Source organism: Scyliorhinus canicula, chromosome 11 (genome assembly GCF_902713615.1).
Source record: "Scyliorhinus canicula chromosome 11, sScyCan1.1, whole genome shotgun sequence".
NCBI classification, from domain to species: domain Eukaryota; kingdom Metazoa; phylum Chordata; class Chondrichthyes; order Carcharhiniformes; family Scyliorhinidae; genus Scyliorhinus; species Scyliorhinus canicula.
The window spans coordinates 43,906,336-43,931,735 of record NC_052156.1 but is presented as its reverse complement, the minus strand read 5'-3'; the positions used below and the strand labels follow the sequence as shown (position 1 = coordinate 43,931,735).

Below are 25,400 nucleotides of genomic sequence, written 5' to 3'. Positions count from 1 at the left end.
GACATTAAGGATTTAGCAGAAGCACAGAAACAGGATGAGGATCTCAGGGAGATTTTTAAAGGCAACTTTGTGCCTCAGTATGATAAGTTTAGACACGCTCTGACCACACATGAGGGTGTGATCATCAAGGACCAGCTTTATGTGGTCCCGCAGCAGGACAGAAACCAAATGATTGCCTTGTTCCATGACGGACACGGACATCAAGGAATCGACACGACCACGAGGCACCTCAGGCAGCTCTGTTGGTGGCCTAACCTCAGGACCGATGTAACCCATTACATTGAGAATTGCCTTATTTGCGCCCAGAATAACCCGGAGAGGTATTCCAAAAAGGCACAGCTTCGGCATACTCGACCAGTTAATGGCCCCTGGACAAACCTCCAGATCGACTTTATAGGACCATTGCCCCTTGTAGGAATGGCTATAAATACGTGCTGGTGGTAATTGATACCTTTACCAAATGGGTAGAGGCATTCCCCTCAAGAACAAATACAGCTAAGACAGCTGCAAAGATCCTGACCCACCACATCTTCACGAGATGGGGTTTACCTAGAAGTATTGATTCGGACCAGGGATCTCACTTCACAGGACGTGTCATGAAGAACGTCCTGACCATATTCGGCATCAAACAAAATTTTCATATTGCGTATCACCCACAGTCCAGCGGGATTGTAGAGCGCATGAATCGGACACTAAAATCGACCCTTAGGAAAATGGTTCAAGAGAACAATTCTACATGGGATTCAGTACTCCCATTTTCACTCATGTTTATCCGAAATACGGTTTCCACATCTACAGGTTTCACCCCACACACACTCATGACCGGACGCCCTATGAAAGGTACAGAATTCCTTTTAGGACTGGACATGACTAGCCCCGAAGTGACGGCCCTCACCCATGAGAAAGCTGTTAAAGACCTAGTTGAGACTGTGAGGTCTGCACAGATCGCAGCCGCAGTTCAGCTAGGGAAACGGCGCAGACAAAGCACAGCCTGCTTTAATAAGACCGTACACCGCACAGAATTCCAGGTTGGGCAACAGGTAATGCTATCCTGTATATAACCCCAGCAGTTTTTTGGCACCAAAATATTCCGGCCCGTATTCAATTTCGGACAAAATTAGCCCCTCAGTTTACAGGATAAAATACCCCAACGGAAAGACCGCGTGGTTCCATATTAACCAGCTAAAGGCATATGGAACACAGTCTAACCATGCACACCATGTCCTGCTAGACGCAGCAGAACACCTCGCCCCGCCCACTAGAAACACGTTTCCACCATCCCCCTCACAGACCAGTTCTTCATCGGACTCGCCCACGACTCCGCCCACTGACCACAACAGACCACGCCCCGAAACGCCCACAAGCTGCCGCAGCAGAGACAGCGATACTGACACTGACTTTGAGGACAGCCACAGCACACAACCCTACAGCCCACACTGCAGCGACTACGACCCCGACTCCAGTGACCCCATGGAAGTCACCTATATCAAATATCCAGACCCACCACCCGACCCCGACTACCCCGACAATGCCCATTCAAGTTTAGACCCAACACTTTGGCACAGGGACAGTTCGTACATACTTGTCCGTAATGACGAAAGTGACCCCCGGTCACATAATTACAAAATTGCATGCCTGATCCACACAAGGGTGTGGGATCCGGGAGAGCAGGACGACACGGTGTCTGAATCCCGATACGGCAACCCCTTTGTGACCCTGTTCACAGAGGCAGAGAAAAAGTGAGGTGTCCAGATGATGTAAAATAGGAACCGCTTGAGGGAAGCGATATCCTTTCTGATGGAACCTGCACGTATGTTTTGTTGTAAGTTTATGTTTGTTTGTATTTAACGTTATTGGTTCAGTTGGAGGTTGGACACCTTCTTTTCAGCTGAAAAGATTGTGACCACCTCGCACGCACTTTAGCTTGTCCGCAGATACCTTTGAGAACTTCGGTTCCCAACCCAATGGTTTGATTGGAGATTTTTTCAGCTGTAAGGCTTGTGACCGCCTTACACGCACACTAAGTTTCTCTGCTGAAATCTCTGAGAACTTCAGTTCACTGTTTTCAGATGTTGGAGCATCTTGGCTCCTCCCTTGTTTTAGGTGCCCCTCTATTCGGTGAATAGAGGCTGCAAACCCACGATAAACACATTCTTGCCCGTTTATTCCAGGTTACTCAGGCAGTGGACAAAAGGCACTGAGGACCCGCCCTGTCTGAGAACCCACTTTGGTCAGCCAAGCTCGGGTACGGCACAGCACGCCTTACCCGGGGATCCCATTCAAATCTTACCCGTAGCGGCCCCATACGCAACCCATTCGACCTTTTGTTTCAAATTTGTTTTCATTTTTTGTTAGGTAGCCCTTAGGCCGCCATCCCACATGCTATTTACATCCAGGAACATTCGGATGGTAAATTAGCAAAGCCTGCGAGACGGCTCGCAGGAGGAAAGTTGTTAGGTATATTCTGTTCCTAAAATTCGCTTTTGAAAAATAAAATGAGGGGAGTCACAGGGTGTGACTTGGCCAGTCATTTTAATGGGTCAATTGGAATTAGAGGACAGATACACTAACAAGTACGGATATTAAACTGTGTATTGACAGATACTGTGCTTGATCCCATAGCTTTCGAAGGACGAAAGAGGGTTCACAGCAAGGATCGGCCATACAGGAGGAAGAGAAAGAGAACGAAGAGAAGACCATGATGGAAGCCTACCTATTACTGTTAAATGTTGTATTTGCATATGTGGAAGCAAGCCACGTTTCCCCCAGAACCCCCGCCGTCAATGTTTCCCTCACACCAACTTCCCCGTGCTCAGCTCTGATCAGCGAAGTTCAGACCTGGTGCACAAAATTTATGACATGGTACTCCATGTCATACGTGATTGAATCACTGCTAGTGATTGCAATCCTCTGCGTAATTGTACAGACCCTCAGGTTGAGGAAATGGAGAAGGAGAGCCTCCCGTTCCTGCCCCTCAACCGTTTATGGAGTTCGATCCCCTATTTTTCGGTTTCATCAATCCCCCTTGCCCCTTGATGAATAAAGCACTATGTTAATAAAGGATACCCATGTATTATATTGTCCTGAACTCGACTGCCGAGTCAGGAAGTGATAAGTAATGTGGTGTGAATGGATAAGGTTTTTAGACTGTAATAAAATGTTTAAGGATAAGGATAATAGTTGTGATAGGTAGAGGTTCCCGGTTTTGGTAATGCATGTCCCCTTTGACATAGCGCCAAGTAGAAATGTCAGATAAAAAAAATTTTTCTTCCCATAGTCAAAGACAGAGTAGATGCCCAGGAACTTGCTGAGGTCAGGGAACACAAAGAGGGCACCCAGAAGCACTCGAAGCAACGTGCATAGGTGATCCTTCACAATTTTATTGTGAGGATCACAAGGAGGGAATGTAGCCACCTAAGATGGACAGTGGGCTACAAAATGGAGAACTGCTAAGGCTGCAGGGAGAAAACAGTCTTAGCAAGGACAAGCAGTTTGCAGAAGGCTAATTAGCATTCTGCACGTACAGAAACCAGTTTATGGCCAGGTGCAGAATCTCAGCTAAAGGTGTAAATGGCAACAACGATTTGCATAGTAATGAGGTGATCCAGATCTAGGCCCACACAATAGAAACATTTAGGTTTGAATGGATACTTTGAGTGGACGCCCAGACGAAATGGCACCATAAGTATCCATCACAAAGCACCATAGAGACCGCCCCACCCATCGAGAAGTGACCCTCAGATTGGGGGGTTTGGAAAATATCGATTGGGAGAAGACCCAATCGATATACAGCAGGTAGAGACCGCCCCGAAGAGGCACGGACTTTGGGGGGGACCTATAAAAGTAGACCCCGCACATGGTCCGGTCTGTTGTTTGGCTCCGGCTTCCTGTTGTTGCTCCGGCTTGCTGTTGTCTTGGCTCCGGCTCTCTGCTGTCTTCATCGCTTGCTGATACATCGCATCCCGACTCCAGTTCCATCACCAGCCGTTGAGCCACCAGCCATCGAACTGTAAGTTTCACCACAACGATCGCTACGTGAGCCAGACTTGCTAGACCCTGACGACCTTAACACTTTGAGAGTTGCAGACCAAGAACGGGACGAAGGCCTTGATCCCTGACCTTGCCTGTTCCTGTTTTAGATAAGTATTTTAGTCGTTTAGTTTAGAAGTAACTTAGTCTCTTTAGTGTATGCATGTGTATTTATTATATTGGTTATAATAAATATCAATCGTTTGAACTTACTAATCGGTGTACAGATTTATTACTTTGAATCTGACCTTGATATACTTGTGAGGTGTCTAAATACGGCACCTGGCGACTCCGAGCAGAATTACATACACAGAGCTGTAGTAGTGTTAAGCACACGGCCTTTAAACGGAGGCGTGTTAATACACTCCAATAAAACGCGTAATACACTCAAGTAAAACGTGCAACAGTTATAATTTAGGCCCTCCAACCCTCACCCCTCAAAAACCCATCATCCCCCACTCCTCATTACCTCAATGCCCCTATGCCAAATCATGCCAACCCGTGCTCCCACCTATCCCCATGTTTCCTGATAGACCCCATGTCAACTTTACACGAACATATGAATTGTGTGCAGGACTAAGCCACTTGGCCCCCTCAGCTCGGTTTCACCGTTCAATAAAATCACGTCTGATCTGATTGTGCCTCAACTCCATTTTCTTTCTACTCACTTTATCCTCTACTATCTTGTCAATCAACAAGGAAGCTATCTCATTCAACCTTAAAAATATTCAATGACCCTGCCTCCACAACTCTCTGGGGAAGAGAATTCCCCAGATTCAAGACCCTCTGAGGGGTAAAGAAATTCTCATCATCGTTGTCTTGAATGGGAGACCCCTTATTTTTAAATTCTGTCTCCTAATTTTAGTCTCTCCCACAGGGGAAACATTCTTCAGCATCCACCATGTCAAGTTCTTTCAGGATCTTACATGTTTCAATAAGATCGCCTCTCATTTTTCTAAACTCCAATAGATACGGGCCTAGCCTGTCCAACCTTTCTTCAGAGGATGAGCTCTTCATTCCAGGAATTAGTCGAGTGAATCTTCTCTGAACTGCTCATAATGCAATTCTGTCCTTTCTTTAATCAGGAAACCAAACTGTACAGAAGACAAATGTTGTTCCATCAGTACCATATACAACTGCAGCATAACATCCCTCCTTTTATGTTTTGTTCCCCTGGCAATAAGCAACAGCATTACGTTTGCCTTCCTAATCACTTGCTGCACCTGCATACTAACTTTTTATGATTCATGTACCGGGACACCCAGATCCCTCTGTATCAATGAACTCTGCAATCTCCCCATAATTAAATAATATGCTGCTTTTTTTATTCTTCCAACCAAAATGTCAATCCGCCCATCATCATTAACCCTTACATCCTCCATGCCACCTCATCCAGTGTCCACCATGGGTAGACCTCAGAAGCCATGTTGAGATAAGATAATATAATCGCCTAAATTTCAATGGGAGCAAACATTTATACTGCATGAAAAAAGGGTTCCAAGTGGTTGACAAGTCAACTTAGGTTGTTTTTGACATTGCCATGGAGAATGCACCAGGAAACTATTGTTCCCCCGTACTTATGTTTAATTCAAAAGCTTGTGGTACCTAAAATTCTCTTCTGGCTGCAGAGGTCAGGTCCCTGCGTATGGATATATATATCTTCCAGCAAATGGTGGTGAGTCACATTGTGTGAAGAGAAAGTTATAAACTCTAGCCCTAATGGGAACAACCCTAGATTGGAAGCATCCCTCAACAATCACCCTCACTTGAGTTCAAAACAGCCACTTCACACAGGCATTTATTTTGGACCTGAAAAAGGAAGATGACTATCAAGAGATGTTATCTTCTGTTAAATAGGTCATTAGCGAGGCAATAAGTAGCAGGATATTATAAGGGCCTGGGCATCACTTTTTTTAAAAAAAATGTATCTTCCCACTTTCAGAAATGCAAGAGAGGTGGATTCTTAAAACTGCTTGCAGAAAAAATTATAAGAGATGTTACTTTGCGAACTTATCTACAAATTGATTAAAAAACCATTTAACATTAAATTTTCCAAGAAATAAGACACAAAATGCTTTCTGCTTTAAGACATCGGGTGGAATTCTCCGACCCCCGGAATCGCCCGGGGCCGGTGTCAATCCCACCCCCGCCATGTCCCGAATTCTCCACCCCCCCCCCCCCCCCCCCCCCCCCCCCCCCCGAGATTCGGCGGGGGCAGGAATTGCGCTGCGCCAGCCGGCGGGCCCCCCGCAGCGATTCTCCGGCCCGCGATGGGCCGAAGTCCTGCGGCTGACAGGCCTTTTCCCGCCGGCGTGGTTTAAACCACCTCTCTTACCGGCGGGATTGGCGGCACGAGCGGGCTCCGGGGTCCTGGGGGGCGCAGGGCGATTTGACCCCGGGGGGGGGGCCCCCACTGTGGCCTGGCCCATGATCGGGGGCCCACCAATCGGCCGGCGGGCATGTGTCGTGGGGGCACCCTTTTTCTTCCGCCCCCGCCATGGCCTTCACCATGGCGGAGGCGGAAGAGACCCCCTCCCCTGCGCATGCGCCGGTATGACGTCAGCAGCCACTGGCGCATGCGCGGACTTACGCCAGCCGGCGAAGTCCTTTCGGCCCCAGCTGGCACGGCGCCAAAGACTGTTCATGCCAGCCGGCAGAGTGGGAACCAGTAAGGCGCGGGCCTAGCCCCTCAATGGGAGGGCCTGGCCCCTCAAGGTGCGGAGAACTCGCACCTTTGGGACGGCCCAACGCCAGAGTGGTTCACGGCACTCCGCCCCGCCGGGTAGGGGAGAATCCCGGCCATCCAGTCCAAAAGACATTGGAAACCCTTCTACACCACAGAGTTTCAAACTCCGGATGGGCGCGGGCGGGTGTCGTTAGGATCACAGGGCCATGGGTCGCGGCGTTCCTGATTGCGGAAGTAGTGCCGAATGGCGCAACCAGCTTTTTAAAATGCCAGCTACAACTGGCTTTCAGAATGCTGGCCATTCCATGCATACGTGCTCCATCAGCACTGTGCTGGACCAGAGTGCAGCGGGACAGAACGCCTCCTTACATCAGCGTGCATAAAAAGAGCAGATTTTGTTTTTTAAATCGCTAGAGTCTTCCTGCCTGGAGCAGTGGCAGAGTGTAGGTCACGTTGACGTCACTTGTTCTGGGCGCGAGAAAGATTCCTCCATTTTGCCACAATGCTGAAAACAGAAAAAAAAGCAGCATAAAGATGATCACTGAGAACATAGAACATACAGTGCAGAAGGAGGCCATTTGGCCCATCGAGTATGACTTGACATTGTAATGCACCGTCGTGTCTGTACCCTTCAGGCCACCTCTTCAGGTTGTCTATAGAGACAATTTTAAGCGATTGCTTACCATTTGGCAAATCGGTAAATTGTTTAATAAGAGCAGCACAGTGGCACAGTGGTTAGCACTGCTGCCTCACAGTGCCAGGGACTGGGATTGAATTCTGACCTTGGGTGACTGTCTATGTGGAGTTTGCACATTCTCCTCGTGTCTGCGTGGGTTTTCTTCCCGGTGCTCTGTTTTTTCCCACAATCCAAAGATGTGCAGGTTGGGTGGATTGGCCATGCTAAATTGACCCTTGCTGTCCAAAGATTGGGTGGGATTACGGGAATGGGGCGTGGGATTGGGCCTAGGAAGGGTGTTCTTTCGAAGCGTCGGTGTGACTCGATGGGCCGAATGACCTCCTTCTGCATTGTAGGGATCTCAGCAGTTCACAGGCCCGGAACCCAGCGCGGCAGAACACCTTCTCCTGACGTCAGCGCAATTACCCAGGAGCTGATTTTTCTTTAATTGCTGGAGTCTTCCTGCTTGGAGCGGTGGCAGAGAGCAGGTCATGCTGGTGTCACGTGTGCTGGGCATGAGATAGATTTCTCCATTTTGCAGCAGCCAGCAATGCTGGTGTGAATTCCAGGGCCTCTAGTGAACAACCCTGAAACAGGAACAAAGCATAATAAAGATGATTTCTTGAGGTATGAGTTATTAATTGTGCCACTGCAAATCAGGATGCAAAGCTCATGTGTGTTATATGCAGGGAAGATAGGCAAATGAAAGTTTAAAACCCTTAAAACTTCAAAGACATTTGAAGACTAAACATGGTGAGTTTGAGGACAAACCTCTTTATTTGCAGATCTTAAAACATCAGCTGAAGTCATTATCAGAAATTTAACATTGAATAACAAAGCAAGTGTGATCTTGAGGACCAAGCAGGCTTATCTGTCACATTAAAGGTAAGTGAAAATGGTGGGTTGCAAAGTTTGAGCGGCCTGGGTCACGAAGGTTGGCAAGCGTGAGTCGGCCAGCGTAGGAAAACCGGTTGGTAAAAATGGGTCCAGGATAAAAACGTTTGAAAAACACTGCTCTAACCCAATCGCCTTTGCTCACAAAAGACCTGGATGACCCTGGAATAAAGGTTCCATCGTAATTGGAGTGGAGGATCATGGGTGTACCAGCTACAGTAATGATGTCAGTAATAGCATTGACAAGTGTGGTTTCCGAAACTGATTTAATGGGGACCAGTCAGCAGAAGTGCAACCATCTACACAAATGAGAATGTCTATACATGTATGAAGGGGGAAGTGGTTCAATAAAATCCACAAAATGATTTTTTATTGATGTAATAGGCTTCACAAGAGCCAGTGGTGGCAGTTTAATGGAAGTTTTCTTTGGTAGATTACATGGCTCACAATTCGCCACATGATTGGCCAGCAATATAAAGGAGTCTCAATTAGCAAAACATTGTACAGGCATTGCAATGCGCTTGACATATGCCCTAGTGTGCTTCTTTTCCAAGTTATTCTCATTTATGACTTGGATGGGGGTGGGATAAGTCTCAGATTCCCTTGTGCAACTTAACCATTATAATACCAGTAAGAGTCTCAGAGTAAAAGCACTTTGATGGATATCCTTTTGGATACTCTTTAGTAGGGTCGAATAGCTGAATCAGTTCCTCACCCTGATTAGCTGCCTTTTCTGCCATAGTCATAACACTAACCGTGTCAGCCACCTCCCGAGGAGTTGGCATGCAGATCATACTTTTCACCTGTCAGTCTGTGAGACTGTTGCCTTTCGAGTGGACTGAACCAGTAGAATGCCCGGGTACATGATTAACCTGACAATTGAATTCCCACTGTGCAATTGGAGAATGTCTTCCCATAGTAACTTATGTTTTTTTGATTTCCTGTCCGTTCCCAGAACACCAAGTTCTGGTTGTAGCCTTATTTGCAATAGTCACTATCAGTGCAAATTAAAATAGATCAAATAGGTTTGCCTATTCTAAAGCATACTGTAACATTGCCTCTTCAGTGTACTGTGCAGTTCACTGAACACGGGGTATGGATTGTAGTTCTTCTGGATAAAAGGAAGAAGAATCTCAGACGATGCCTACCGTTATCCCCATCCCAGCGACGTCTGTTGGGGTGTCCCTTGTTCAGCTATCATCAGTGACCCATCGTAGTAAATAAACTGATGGTATTCTGTGAGTAGTCTCAAAGGTATTTGTTCAATTTCTGCTTCCATTTCATCATCTTCCATCACAAGAAAGTGTTCAAAGTCCATGTCTGAGGATAAAATGTTTAAAATGGGTGTTGGATCATTCAGGAATGAAGCTCATTTATCATGTCTGATTTGAGTGGCTCTTTTTTCGTTAGATGCCATTCACAACACCGATCGCAAATCGGTGATTTCTGTAAAAATAGTAATGGGGTGTGTCTCTTGAAGGGATTGTGCCTTAATGAGGCATTATACTATCATAGTCATGGCTCTTCCTTTTTTACTATATCACGCTTCGACATTGGAGAAATTATTAGAATGAACCTGAAGAGGAACTATGTGATTCTCATTATAAAGAATAACTGCTACCTTGGGTGAAGCCTGGATATGAACATTGGGTGGAACCTGCAAGTCTCTCTGTTCCAAATCAATGGCTTTCCATACATCACAGCACAATTGCTGTCATTTCAAATAATTTCTGGGGGAAAATAAATGGGTCTTTTACCGCCTGTATCCAAACATTCCCAATCTGAGTTGCCTGCAGGACATGGGCATAGATTTAAATCCAGTTATTACACTGGCTTTGTGGGGGAACAAGATTGACAAACAGCATAATCTGAAGCAGCTGTCTGCAGTGTTTGGGGCTCCATTCGCCACAGCAAATTTCTGAGCTGTCAAGACTGTTAAATCCAGCTAGCTTTATCACAGTCTGCATCACCAGGTCGATCACACATGGTGTAGATAGAGTTAATGTTCACACTGCCTGAGGGTAAAACCTGAGCTGCAGGCTGACAGTGAGACATAGCAGCTGCCAGAGCTGCAAAATTAGTGAACAGCTTAGCCACGGCTGTCCGGCATAAGGTGTATTGATACAATAACTGTCTATAAACTTCCCTGAGATTATTATACGTACTTCATCAGAAGGCAGTCACTTAATTTGAAATCCATGACCACCATTGGTGTATTGGACACCTGGGCCAGTAATTCAACCATGAGTACCCAAACCCTGATGAACATTATTAAGACAGTCAATTGTGTTGGCGTGCACTTAATCATTAAGGAATTACATGGATCAGGGGTATCATCATGAATGTCCCAAACAATCTGCTGGATTCCTTCCTCCTGGAGATCAATAACTACAGTGTCATGGTCCCTCACTGTCCCCCTGCTTCAAAATCTTCAATTTCAAAAATGACCACTTGATTTGGGAATAGCATTGTTAGCCCTTACAAAATGTGTTGAGCAATCACCCAGTGCAAAAACTAAGCCTATTCCTTCAGGCTGAGCCATCATGTCAGGACCTAACTGCGGCTAGGGTTTAAAGTGAACTTTAAAGAAATTTCCAGCTCCCGCTGTGAAGCACAGGGAGCTGGTGACCTAAGTTTCACAGATCTTGATCAAGGGTCTGTCGCCTCCAGAAACATAAATCTGACTCTTAGTACCACTGTCAGTAAACACTCCTAAAATTATGAGGTAAAAATACACATTCGTGACAAAGAAACATAAGTATAGGTATCTGTTAGCAGTTGAAAAGAGCATCTGAGGTGAAATTTATAAACACGAGCCCCAAAGTGGCTAGATCCCTCCACAATCACTCTCACTTCACACAGACACTTATTTTGGGTCTGAGAAAGTGAGTTACTTCTCCCCCAAGGAACAAGACTATCAACATTCTTCCGGGTAGCCTGTTAAATAATTTGTTGGCCAGGCTATAGGCCAGACCTTATGAGGGTCCATTGTATCTTCCCACTTTCAGAAATATGAGAGCTGGGTTCTTAAAACCGCTTTAAAAAAACTACAAGAGATTTTATATTTTGCTAACTTATTTACAAATTTATTAAAGAACCATTTAACATGCAGTACACTTTAAAGGGGATAAGTGCATTGCAACATTAATGACTATAAAATATATAACATAGCCATAGTTCTAATAGAGAATTCAGTAAAATAATACTTTAAAACACAATGCTCCAACTAAAATTAGTTATGAATATCTATCAAATGTTCAAAGTAATGTTTTACCTTAAACCCCTGAGTGATTCAATTTTCTGAGAAACTGGACAGCATAAGCTTTCTGCTTTAAGATATCCAGTCCCCTGACGATTGGAAAAATATTGGAGGGTCCAAAATACATTGGAAACTCTTCTACATTACCTCTGATTTTCTGAAGGGTGTCCTCACTGTTTATACTGTTCTAAAACAAGGTTACATCATATTTAGCAGCTATAGGTGCAGTTTTCTTCATCAAAACTTCTCCTTTTGGTTGGCCCTTAAAATCCACTCTTGATAATGCAATAGTACCAGGCTGTACCATCCTTAATCATCCCAAAAATTCCTTTGCTAGTGAATAAGGCAATTACGCTTTTCTCTACTGCCAATAAAGGAAAGGGGCCCAATGGTACCTGGTGGATGGTATGCTTGAGGTTGCAGCTAGTTCTAGTTAAGGCTAGTGTTCCTATTCTGTATGTGAAGGCTTCCGGGTAAAACTGTCCATCTGTCAGCATGTATACATTTTCTCAATTTTAAAGTATGATTTCTTTAATATATATGAATTCTACCTATTATTTTGGATATTTGAGTCACACCCCACTCTTGACCTGCATATGCTTTTTCCTTAGGTTTGATGCTCTTGTTACGTTCTTTATTTAATCACAGATGGGGGATCCTTCCCTTCGAACTTTCCTTCATTATAGAAAGCAATTTGCAGAAATATCTTCTGAAATGTCTGCCAACGCTTCTCTATTGATCTGTCCTCTAGCCTGATATCCCATTCCACTTCAGCTATCTGAACCCACATAGTTGCCTTTATGATAGGTCTGTACTTTGGTTAATATAGCTTATGTGTCACCGCACTTTATATATTACTTGACAGATCTTGAAACTGAGCTTCATGCGTGAAGTAAATTATCTTTTATTCAGTTAGTTTCAGATGTTCTTGATCAAGTCAGTTTTCTTGCAAATACAGAGTTTTTTAAAGTTTGTTTTGTCCAAGCAAATACAGAAGTACTGAGTTGAATTCAATACAAATTACAGCTCTTGATATTTTCTCCTAATTGAATACATGATACAGAAAAGTTGAAAATAAACAAAATGGCGGTTCAAAGCGAAAGTGCAGAAAAGTAGCTTCAGAAATTAAGTCAGATGATTCCGGAATGAATTGTTCAAAACCGGCAGTACTTTTTAAGGTTATGGTTATCACCAATATCTTTCCCCTTTTTGGCTATGATTGGGTTAAAGTTATTACAGTTAATTCAATTCGATTGAGATGTCTGTCCATTAAATTTTAATATGGGGTGATTGAAATACGTCTTTCTCATGAGCCTAATCCGATATCATGAAAACAGTTTCTGGGAATATAGGCCAGAAACTTTAAATTAGCAAAATGTGTCCTTGGTCTGTCTGGCTTGATGTTTCTCATGGGATACAGCAGTTTTTTTACTGGCATGCTTGAACAAGCCATTTTAAGAAGCCATTTTAAATCTTGGGTCATTTATTCCTTTAAACTAGTTATATACTAAGAAGGTAGATTCTATCACCTTATTTAAGTTTGCAATATTACTCTCTGACTCACTCTTCTCCCTTTGAAACTGGATGTAAAATTCAATCCTATTGTGGTCGCAGCTACCTAGGGATGTCTTCACTCTGAAATCATTAATTAATACTGTCACAATACCAAGTGTAGTATAACCTGCTGTCTGGTTGGTTCTAGAATGTGCTACTCTAAGAAACTATCCTGAAACCCAACTATGAACTCCTTCCAGTCTACTATTGTCAATCTGATTTTCCTCGTTTACATGTAGATTAAAATCACCCATGATTATTGCCGTCCCTTTATCACATGCCCCGGATATTTCTTCTTACATACTTTGTCCTACATTACGATTACAGTTAGGGGACCTGTTGATCGCTCCCACTACTGACTTCTTTCCTCTCCTCTTCCTCACCTTCACCCAAACCGATTCTACATCCTGATCTCCTGAATCGAGGTTATCTCCACTGCACCAATGCCATCCTTGATTAACATGGCTACCTCTTCACCTTTACCTGGCTTCCTATTCTTCTTGAATGCCTTATACCCCCATCATTTTCAGGACCCAGTGCTCGTCATCCTTTGCCACGTTTCCGTGGCACTCAGATCATATTTATTTACTTCACTGTGCGCTATCAATTAATTTACTTTGCTATGAATGATACTGCTTTCAGATACAGAGCCTTTAATTTTGTCTTTTTGTTATCTTAGCAACATCTAATATTGACTCTTGGTGTATTTTTAGGTTTTTTATTCTCTCTGCCCCTTCTTGCCATTCTCTCACCCTCTTTTTCCATATTATTATTTTTTTCTTCTGCCTTGACTCTACCCATTGATTTGCTACACCTACCCAAGCTTGAAGCCTCACGGCTTTTTTTAGTTTAAAACCCACTCTATTTCCCTAATTATACAGCTAACGAGACCACTGGTCCCGACACAGTTCAGGTGTAGACCACCCCAATGGTACAACCCCCCTTTCCCTAGTACTGATGCCAGTGCCCCATAAATTGGAACCCACTTCTCCCACAACAATATTTGAACCTAATTTTATTTGCCCTATGCCAATTTGTGCGTGGTTCATGTTTGAAGCTTTGCTTCTTGATTTAGTGCCTAACTCTTCATACTAACTATGCAGAACCTCTTTCCTTGCCTTACCTATATTATTGGTTCCGACATGTACCATGAAAACTGGATCCTCTACTTCCCCCTGCAAGTTCTTTTCCAACCCTGAGCAATGTCCCAAACCCTGGCACGATACAGGAAAAACAGCCATCTAGACTCACTTCTTGTTGCAGAGAACAGTGTCAATCCCTCTCATTATACTTTCCCATACTATTCCCATACATTTCAGTTTGCTCCCCTGCTTGAATAACTTCCAGTACCATGGAACCATCTTTCAGACGTTGCTTTCATCCGCACAGGTTGTGAGCACTTCAACCTGTTTGACAATTGCAAAGTCTGAGGCACCTACTGTCTGCTTCGGTCCCTTTACCTGCCCTACTTATGGTCACATCCTCCTGCCCCAGACCGCTGACCAAAACAAATGATGGTGTGACCATCTTCTGGAACAAAGTGTCCAGGTATTTCGCCCCCTCCCTTATGTTGCAATATCTGCAGTCCAGCTTCCATATCAATAATCCTGATCCGGTAGTCCTCTTGCTACTTACACTTTCAACAGGTGTGTTTGACCTGGATTGCCTTGGTGTCCAAAAGCTCCCACATTCCACAGCTGCAACATGACACCTGCCCTGCCATTGTTACTTATGTAGTTAATTTAATTATTTTCTTGATTAACTTAGTGTAATTTCCATGTATGCTGCAAGTTACTGTGCTTATTATATGCTGGTACCACTGACAACTAAAAGTTAGATGTTTCTTAACAACACAGGAATATGTTTTCGATGTTTAGTTTAATTATTTTAGATTAATTTTAAAGTTTTAGTTCTTTTTTTATTATAGATCTCCTTAACTCACGTTGCCTAAGCTGACTATTAACACACTGTCACTCACATTAGGCATTCACTGGGTAAACAACTTACAAAAGTACAGTTCCTACACTATTTGAAGCCTTTCCAATAGGATAAACCTTAACCATTTACTAGGTACTCCCAAACGCTTAGCACCTTCTCTAGCCAATCAAATTGCTTCTTTGCTGTGATGTCACTTTGTTCGAGCCCAGCGAGTGGGCCAGTTCCCAGCAGCTGACTGGTCGCTTCCCCAGGCGTCTCCCAAGGCGGCTGCCGGAAGTGCATCTGGCTGCTGCTCACCTTGGGAGGTTAAGGGAGAATCCTCTGGATTCTTATGGGGTTGTGATGTGTTCCTTCTGAGGGAGGAGGAAAAAAATCAGTATGGAACAGCATAACAAAGTCAGTGTGCATGCAGTCTGGTTGCTTCCCAGAGCGGACATCTGGCTGATAACAGACTTAACAGTCTTTTGAATAGATAAGTAAATGGGGATAACGTGGATATCACATGTCAATCTTACAACTACTCCCCTACATCTCCCATACCCTTCACCAATCTCTTCCCTGTCCTCTCTGCGACCATAGTGAACCTGATTCCATGTTCTGTTCAGGAGTTGGAATGAAAGGAAAAGTAAAGAATTGGATAAAAAAAGAAACTGATGGGGATTTAACTTCACTGAGGACTTGTGAGATGCAGATGCAGGGTGAAACAGATACTTTGTAAAGCAAAGTGGAGACTAGCAGTCGGGGAACGTAGATCATAGCCATGCCCAGTTGCAAAGCAGAGATTTCTCAGAAGAATCAGTCTGTGTGCAAAAATAAAGCAGCAGAAGTCTTTATGAGATTCCATAAGTTCTACCATAAACTAGAAGAACCATTCCATAAGGAAGCTAAAGGTCCTATGTGGTAATTATTTGCTGAACTTATCTCATAGTGTCAAAACCTATGGGATGCAGTTGTGGGAAAGGTGTATTCTTGGAGTTTAGCAAAGTAGATTGATTTGGATTGGGGATAATTTAAGCATACTGTCTGGGTAACCATTGTTGTAGTTAATTGCAAATGTTGTTCTTTATTATTGCCTTTCTTGTGCGTTTTAAAGTTTAATAAACATTTTATTTGAATAATTTACAACACCTTTCCTCGCCGGGTTTCATTACTTTTCTCATATTTTTTGCAAATCGCAAAACTAAATTGTAAGACCAGGTGTTCCAAAATTCCCTTCTGGGATTTCGGATGCTCTCGCATTGAATAGCAGTGGGGTTCATAACTGTTCACAGGTCAGCTCCTCGGCCTGAGTTAGGAGAAGGGGGTTTTGAGTACCACCACAAATTCATCCTCGCTCTTGCCTATTGTGACTCCTCTTCTGTAAGGGCAGAAGTGCTTTCGTTAGCCCCCTCTACATGACTCCCCTGCCAAAGATACAGTCACACCTCACCCAGACATATATGCCAGCCATGGTCTATCACGTCACGGGATTATGTGCCACATCACGCACTATAATTCAGATCCGTGAGCACCAAGAAGTGCTGCCACCCACAGAGACAGCTAACCAAAGTTCCTTTTGGAATAAGCACTCACTCTGGCAGAATGCATAAGGTAGTTGAAACTTTTACTACACTGGATCCAGGCCTGGGAACAATGCCATGCTGCTGACCATGTCTGCCCCCATGCATCCAGGCCTCCTTCATCATGTTAGGTTGCCTCAGCCGCAACCGCCTCCAGCAATACCCTAGGGCATTCGTTCCAAAAGGGTGACAGCCTGGCTCCGGGCATTTCTGGCCCACTTGACATGGGCTCTGGGTACTGATGATATTTTGGAGACAGGGGCAACACTGCAACAGAAGTGACGTGTCCAAAAATTTGACTTTTAAGCAGTACCGTGAGGCACCTGAGTGTAGACTTCCAGTCTTCTATAACATTTAAATCCCCTGTCTACCCTCCTCCCACTCCAGTCGGCAGCACTTTGCATGCTGGCTGGTAGTTAATTGCCCCAGTGTAAAATTGATGCTGGGAGCAGATTTCACATCCGCTTCCAATCCCACCAATTGCACTCGTCCAACAGACTAAAAATTCGGGCTTGTGTTCTGAGTTTTGCGTGCATAGGCTGGTTGAGTATGGTGACTATTGTGAACATTTGAAAGGACATGCTGTTTGATACGATCTGTCTTTCATTGAGACACAGGGTCCAATACCTGGCATTGCACCAGATAATAAAACATTATTCATTTGTGTGGTAGGGAAAGCATATTTTTGGCTTGATTACAGCATCCTGTTAATGGATTCACTTTGAAATGGAGCCATCTAACAATTCCCTTTCTTCAATCTGCTGGTTGTGAATTCTGCCAATAGTTCTCCACTACTAAATGCTGCAAGTCTACCTTCAGTGGTCAATATATGTGTTGGGATTCTGACAGCTCTACGCTCTGGAAGGTTAGCCTTGCCTGCAATTCTCATAAATAGAGCCCAGCCATTTGCTTACCGTTCAAGCTTAGCACCGAAAATAGGGTCCATGGTCCATCAAAGCTATTATCCTGATAGTAATGGAATGTAAACGAAGGGAACACAAATGTTTCTACCCACTTGAAGTCCAACAATTTTACCCACTTGAATTGTTCTAGAAACATTTTCCTTTCACTACAGATCATCATAAAAGTTGTAGAATTTTGGGCTCTTCACGCTGTAGTTAGTTTGCCACTTTGCACTATAATGTGTGCATGATTTCTCATTCCAAATAATTTTCGGATCTTGTCTTTGGCCACCACTTTCAGATCTTCTTTCTTTGACTACTCTGGAGATAGATTTTAAAGAGTATCTCAAAGGAGGAAAGAAAGAGAGGGAGGGCTTTAGGGAAAACATTTGCACAGCTTAGAACTTAGACAACTGAAGACATGGCTGCCAATGATGAAGTGATTCAAATTATGCATGTGTTCCCTACCTGCTTTGAATTTTCTGATCTGGATTGAGGGTAAATATTACAAATCTTTGAATATACCCTTAACTTTGTTCAATACCACTGTTCCAGCAAGTTTCATTTTAATCTTCCCACTGAATCTGGCCTTAGCACAACAAGACTTAATTTGGATCAGATGTGGCATAAGATATTTTTACAATTTTTGTATTGAGTAAATATCCTGGATGTGCCTTATTGCTTGGAATGTGTATTTCATTTCATGGAGTTTATTTTTAATTTATTATTTCAAAGGGTGTTAGCATTAATAGCTAGACCAGCATTTGTTGGTCATCTCAAATTGGCATGAGAAGGTGGTGGTGAGCCACCTTGTCAAACCTCTGTAGTCCATGTGGTGTAGGGACATCAACAGTATTATTAGGGAAGTAGATCGTAGATTTTCACCCATGATAGCGAAGGCAACATAAATCCAAGTAAGGATTAAAGTGTGGAGTTGGGGGAGGGGGGAACTTGCAGGTGATGGGATTCGCATTCATCTGCTGCACGTGGCCTTCCAGGTTTTAGAGATTTCATGTTTGGAAGGTGCTGTCGAAGGAGGCTTGTCAAGTCGCAACAGTGCGTCTTGTATAGAAGACACGCTACTGCCACTGTGTATCAGTAGTGGAGGGAATTAATGTTTAAGGTGGTGGATGGGGTGCCAATCAAGGAGATTATTTTGCCCTAGATAGTGTTAAGACACTTGTGTAACAATTTTACTTGCCACTTATCAGCCCCAGCCTGAATGCTGTCCAGGTCTTGCTACATAGCTGGCCTAGCTGGCTTTTAAAGCAGACCAAGGCAGACCAGCAGCACGGTTCAATTCCCGTACCAGCCTCCCCAAACAGGCCCCGGAATGTGGGGCTTTTCACAGTAACTTCATTGAAGCCTACTTGTGACAATAAGCGATTTTCATTTCATTTCATTCATATGGACACAGACTGTGTCAGGATTTGAGAAGTCATAAATAATGCAGAATATTGTGCAATTATCAATGAACCTTTGACTTTGTGATGGAGGGAAGGTCATTGATATAGCAACTGAAGATGGTTGGGACTAGGACACTAACCTGAGAAACTCCTGCAGTGATGTCCTTGGACTGAGGCGATAGACCTCTAACAACTAGACCATCTTTCTTTGTGCCAGATATAACTCCCGCTATCCCCATCCCCAGAGTCAGATGTATCTTTTTATGGTAAAAATTATAACAAATTACTATTAACTCGCGGGATGCAGAAAATGTTCCCCATGATTCCCATTCTCTTCAGTTTTGCTATTTTTGGTCAAATATTGCCTTGAAGTCAAGGGCACTCGTTCTCACCTCATCTAAATACAAACAGTGGTAAATGCAAGTGTGTTCAAGGGAACTTAAGCTATCCAAATACAGTGAAGAGCTGGAAACTAATTCAGTCCTAACAGTGGAATTCACCATCTGTGCTTTATCGGTTCAGATTTCCTTCACAGAATCAGTCTCCAGTGAATTACTTCTCTCTTAAGAAATGTGTCAAGTGGATAACTTAGTAAAGAAACAGTGAGTTCATAGTAATTTGCTATCATTTTTATCATAAAAAGATACTTCTGACCCTGGAGATGGGCGGAGCAGGATTTTAAGAAACATAGTGCATATTGGCTAAAGGAATAAGGAACAAATGAGAAACATTAATTGAGAAAGTAATGAGTAATTTGGGAATTAAAAAAGCAACTTTACTATCAACAATTAGTTTCTCTTCAATTTCAGTGCCTTGAATAGGTAGTAATTACCTCACATATAGCAGGGAACTACAGGTAGAAAACAATTAACCACGTTATTTATCTCACCCTTCTCTTTGTAAGTTAAACCTAAAGATGAAAATGAAGTTTTCTCAGAAGAACGTCAAATCGAACAGCCTCATCCCCCACAGGAACCACCATCTGACAGGAATAATCGTAGAAAATTACGTTTACGGATTAGTGGCATGGAAAGAAATGGCTCGATCAGTGGTAATACTATTCATTCTCTAGGCTTGCTGTGGTTCTTACATTTTTTACCTAGAAATGCAAAATTAAATAGTCAAGGGCACTTCGTACAAACGATGTACATTGGTGCTTATGCTAAACTAAAAATTGGAAGTACTCCGAACCTTTGTAGTCAGCTATGTAATTGCAATTTTTAAGATTTCAGAAGTTCTCTAAACACGGAAATACGGTGTTCCTTAAAAGATTCCTCACATACTAATGGTATTTATGTTTTGTTTCTGAGCAAAAAAAAATTCTGCTACTACTTTTTGAGTTTTGTAGTTCTGCGTGAACATTTGAATCATCAGCACTGTTTAAGGTCTGTGAAATACAATGGAAACAATTTTGGGTTCAAACAACAAAGTAATGGTTCTTCATTTTTTTTATCTTCCACAAATATTGCTAAAGTAGGTATTTGATGTAAGTAAGTACAAAGAACACTGGTCCCTAAATACATTTTCTCTTGGCTCATATGATCATATCAGGTTTGAAACATTGCACAGTCTTCTCTGTCAGAGTTTATGGCATTCAGCAAGTAAACATTTACATTTACGTAGACACAGTATAAATTGAAGTTTATTTTCTTACAAGCATTGAGAACTACTATAATTGTAAATCTGCTATGACAAAATCACATGCTGTTTCACACCAAAAATATGCAAATGTAAATAAGAGTGTCCACAAAACCGTATACACCCATTGCCAAGGATAGCTAAGGACTGTCCACAGATGCCAGCCAGCAATCAGCAAAGCTAACACTCATCGCACAAATGTATTAAATGCATTGACCACAATATTAACCAGTGTAGGAAATTGACAAGTGAATCTTTACTGTTCACAATTCATTTCTGCATTTGGTTCTGTATATTTTATTCCAATGAACTCAAAATTATTGTGTTTAACCAGGTGTTTGCCCTTTAAACTCAGAAATTATTTGTACAGCAAAAAAGTTCAGTTCTGGTTGCTGCAGTAAGTGGACTTTCCACCTCTGTAGTTTAATATTAAGTTGTATGATCTAGGGATATAACAATGGCACCTCTTGTTATCTGAACTGGGTATTATGCCCATTTTATATGGTCTCATGGCACGCTCGGGAGGAGAATTGAATAATGAACGGTTAAACTGCCAGTTAGAAACTGCACGGGCATAGTAACAATTATAAGCAAATTTCAATAATTGCAACTTAATTTGTTCCTCCTCATAGATAGCAAAACTGAATTGTCCTGCTTATGGGTTAAATCTAGTTGCTTTTTAGCCTTAGCTTCAGACTAAAGTGTACATTAGGCCTTACTGACCTCCGACATATTCCATGTCCCACAGTAAGTTGTGGTTTGATTCCTAGTCCTCCTCCTTTTCCAGGTTTCTCTACTAACTTGTTACACCACTCTACGTTTTGAAACTAGAGTCCCTACAGTACAGAAGGAAACCATCCGACTCATCGAGTCTGCACCGACTCTCCAAAAGAACACCCTACCTATAATCAATCTCCCGTAACCCCACTTAACCTTTTGGACATTAAGGAGAAATTTTATCATGGCCAATCCACCTAACCTGCACATCTTTGGATTGTGAGAGGAAACCGGAGCACCCGGAGGAAACCCACACAGACACGGGGAGAACATGTAAACGCCAAATGTAAAATAAGATTTTCTATTGTGTGTGAATGCTTATGGGTTAGGGATTTTAAGGCTTCCTGTTAACTTACTAATAGTCTCTTTGACCCAGCAGCGGCAACATATGGATGCAAGGAGTTGCATTTTTTGTAAAATTGCTGGATTCTCCATTCCTGCGACTAAGTCCCGGCTCGAACTGAGAATCCCCGGGAGTTTCACGACAGGAATATCAGCGCGAAAATCAGCGCGAACCCCTCATTTATTCCAGTACTGGTGAGGGGCTAGCATGGTGAATTGCCCCGAAGATGGCCGGAGAATCGCCGGATCCCATGCCGCGAATGCACCAGTCACGCCACAAGACATGGCGCCAGCCGTGCTCGAACCCTCACCCGACAACTGCGACCCCTGGCCACTCCCCACCAGCCCTAGCAGAAGCCCCCTCCGGCCAGCGGTATGGATCCCGGACGAGTGTGGTGGCGCTGGACACTGTCCGCAGCTGGCACACTGGGTTCCCGGCCGCTGGGACCATACGTGGCCCCCAGCGTTGGGAATTCGGCCCATCGGGGACGGAGAATTGTGGGTGGGCTTGCCGATGACGCGCCAACGGCATTGCAACAGTGCACACTGTGCGTCCAAATGATGCCAGTTTAGAGGCTGCGGACCAGCGTCAAAATGGCGCCTGCCCCGATTCCGCCGTCGGAATCCATTCTCAGCCTGCTCACCGATCATAATTTCGTTGTCGGGCTATGGAGAATCCAGCCCAACATTTTTAAAATGTACCATACCTACATTTATTCAGGAGAAAAATGTTTCAATATCCCAAACCACAAATTGAAAGCTGAAAACATCAATAGACTGGCTCAACAATATGTTGCATTGGGACATTTAGGGCCCGATTCTCCCCCCCCCCCACGACGGGTCGGAGAATAGCGGGAGGGCCTTCCCGACATTTTTCCCGCCCTCCCGCTATTCTCCCCCCCCCCGCCCAACTCCCGACACAAATCACTGCCGCCGTTTTTTTACGGCCGGCAGCGATTCACAGCTGATAGATGGGCCGAAGTCCCAGCCCTTTACGCTGTTTTTACGAACGGCAAACACACCGGGCGCGATTCTCCCAAAACGGGAGAAATCGTAAGGCTGGCGTCAAACCCAGGCGGTTTGACGCCACGGTTCTGCTGAGCTCATTCGTTTGGTAGCGGTCGTTGATCTTGAACTTGCTTCTGGTCGTGGTGCTGCAGTTGGCTTCAGGTATAGGCCGGGCTGAAGAGTGCCGGTGTGCCAGGGCCAAAAGACATCGAACACATGGCAGTGTCTCTCTTTATCCTTTGGGGGTTTTGCGTTCTTTTGTGTGGTCCTGAGCTTTGGACCCAATAATTCGGCAGGCTTCGATTACTGCCTTCGATTTGAGCCAATAAAGGGACGGGGGTGCCTTGATGGCTGGACGTGTTCTGAGCAGTCATTGACCTTGGCTGTTTGGGCTTCCTGGGTGAAGGGAGTGGTGCCGATGTGTCTGGAATTGTATCTGATACCTGAGTATTTTTCCTGGGGAAATGGGCCATTAGAGTGCAAATCAGCTAGGGGTTTCGATACTGTCTGGTTCTCTGTCAGCAAATATAGATTTAGGCTCTGAGTTTGCCTGAATCCTGTATTGGCCATTGCAAGTGTCCATGTTTCCTTTGTAAGTGGCCATCCCAGATAGCTACATACCATAAATTTTAAAGAAGGATCTGAACTGAAAGAAAAATAGAATATGTTGGAAAAATTCAGTAGGTCAGGCAGCATCTGAAGAAAGAAACAGAGCTAACTTTCCAGGTTGATGCTGAAAGGTGATAGACCTGAAATGTTTACACCGACCCAGATCTTCCAGTCTGTGAATAGTTCGAGACCAGTTGTACAATGCAAGATGCATGAAGGTACCAGAGAAGTTCCGACGCACTGACTGTCAGAGTTGAAGACTTTGGTCAGTTCCAATTTACTTGCCTATATAGTTACCCAAGAAATGTTTGACAGAAAAACCCGCGTCAAACTTCTGCGTAACTATACAACTGACTCCCCAAATCACTTGCACTAACTCGCCCCATCGACGCCCTGCCAACCCACTCTGACCCCCGTAACCCCCCCAACTCCTGGGTGAAGGGAGTGGTGCCAATGTGGACCTGACTCAACAGCCCTTCTGCCCAACCACCCCACCCAATCTGACCTGACTAGCCCCCAATCACCAAAACACCCCTCCCCACCCCATCTGATCACCACAACCCATCTATCCATCTCACCTACCTGCCAGACTACCACCCTACCCACATGTCACCTAACCCACAAGTCACCCTACCTACCTGACATCCTATCCATCTGTGCCCACCCACCTGACATCCTACCCACCTGATAGCCTACTCACCTACCACTCTACCAACCTGCCACACTACCACTCTTCTCATCTGCTACCTGACCAACTCATCCCCCTGCTATCCTTCCACCTCACCCAACTGCCTCCCTACCTACATACCTCAGCCACCCATTCACTAACTCACTGAAAAACTTTGAGACCTTTAAACACTGTCCAAAGTCTTCAACTCTGAGAGTCAGTGCATTAGGACTTCCCTGGGTACTGACATGCATCCTGGATGCATAGCTGATCTCCAGAATATGGCAGCTAGTACTGTAAAAAGAGGGTCTGGTTTCTGGGCTGATTCTCTTCCTGCCGTCTCCATGAATTCCTGTGCTAAAGGAGTCATTCTGTATTATGGTTCAAAGGTTTGTCCAGAAAAATCATATCCAGGTAAGTGGATAGTTTTCTCTCTGATCAACATGGCAGTTCTTCAGCTGATTAGAATATTTTACAAAAGGGTAAGTTTTCTTGTTTCAGACTTAAAAATACGTGTAAATGCGTACAGTAATGCAGGAAACAATTGCTAGACAGAGAGAAATATTCAGCTCAAAATACAATATATACAGTAAATAGTTGGCCCATTAAAGACTGATAGATCCAAACTCTTTCTACCTTTATTTCTGTTTGCAGCTAGAATCTAAGCCAGTGGGAGGAGGGAGCCGCAATCTACGGCCCGGGGGCCACATGGGGCCCCTTTGAGTGCTGGGTGCAGCGTACAAAACCCTTTGTTGACCATTGCTCACATGCATGGTTGCCACATTACGCTAATTTCCATTTGCGGAGCTTTTTGCCCACAGATCTGACTGAAGTGATGTGCACGTAAAGCAAGTGAAGTGAGGATTGATTTTGAGAACTGTGGACCCCTTCTGTGTCCATAGTGTTAATATCTCTTTTGTTTTTACTACTTGAAGTTATTGATCTATAAATTATTTTTTTTTTTTTTTTTTTTTAAATTTAGATTAGCCAATTATTTTTTCCAATTAAGGGGCAATTTAGCGTGGCCAATCCACCTACTCTGCACATTTTTGGGTTGTGGGGGCGAAACCCACGCAGACACGGGGAGAACGTGCAAACTCCACACGGACAGTGACCCAGAGCCGGGATCGAACCTGGGACCTCAGCGCCGTGAGGCGGTTGTGCTAACCACTAGGCCACCGTGCTGCCCGATCTATAAATTATTAAGCATTTTCTAAAATTTGTGATGAAATATTCGGCATGTATTAAATGTATTTAACCTTATTCACAGGGTCATGGTTAGCAAACAAGCCGAAATTCAACCTTGCAGCTCACTGGGATGAAGGAGGGCCACTCATGCGGCCCACTCAGTAGCCTAAGTTGCCTGTCACTGATCTAGGCAGCCACTTAAAGTTGCCAAATAGCTTCAACTGAAATTAATTACTTTCAGTTTTTCATTTGAGTTTAATTTCTGAGA

General features: G+C 44.0%; 1 protein-coding gene across 3 annotated transcripts in view; it reads left to right on the top strand.

Annotated features, from left to right (window-relative positions):
* Positions 1-25,400, top strand: part of cfap20dc (CFAP20 domain containing) — a 535,225-nt gene that overhangs the window by 269,407 nt on the left and 240,418 nt on the right. Inside the window, exon 10 of one of the 3 annotated variants that reach the window (XM_038810522.1) lies at positions 19,808-19,954. The exons of 1 other annotated variant lie outside the window; for it this stretch is intronic. In XM_038810522.1, the coding sequence (XP_038666450.1) occupies positions 19,808-19,954 (147 nt within the window). Of the gene's footprint in view, positions 1-2,622; positions 2,857-19,807; positions 19,955-25,400 lie in introns of those variants that run through there. One more of the 3 variants, XM_038810524.1, reaches the window with a different exon arrangement.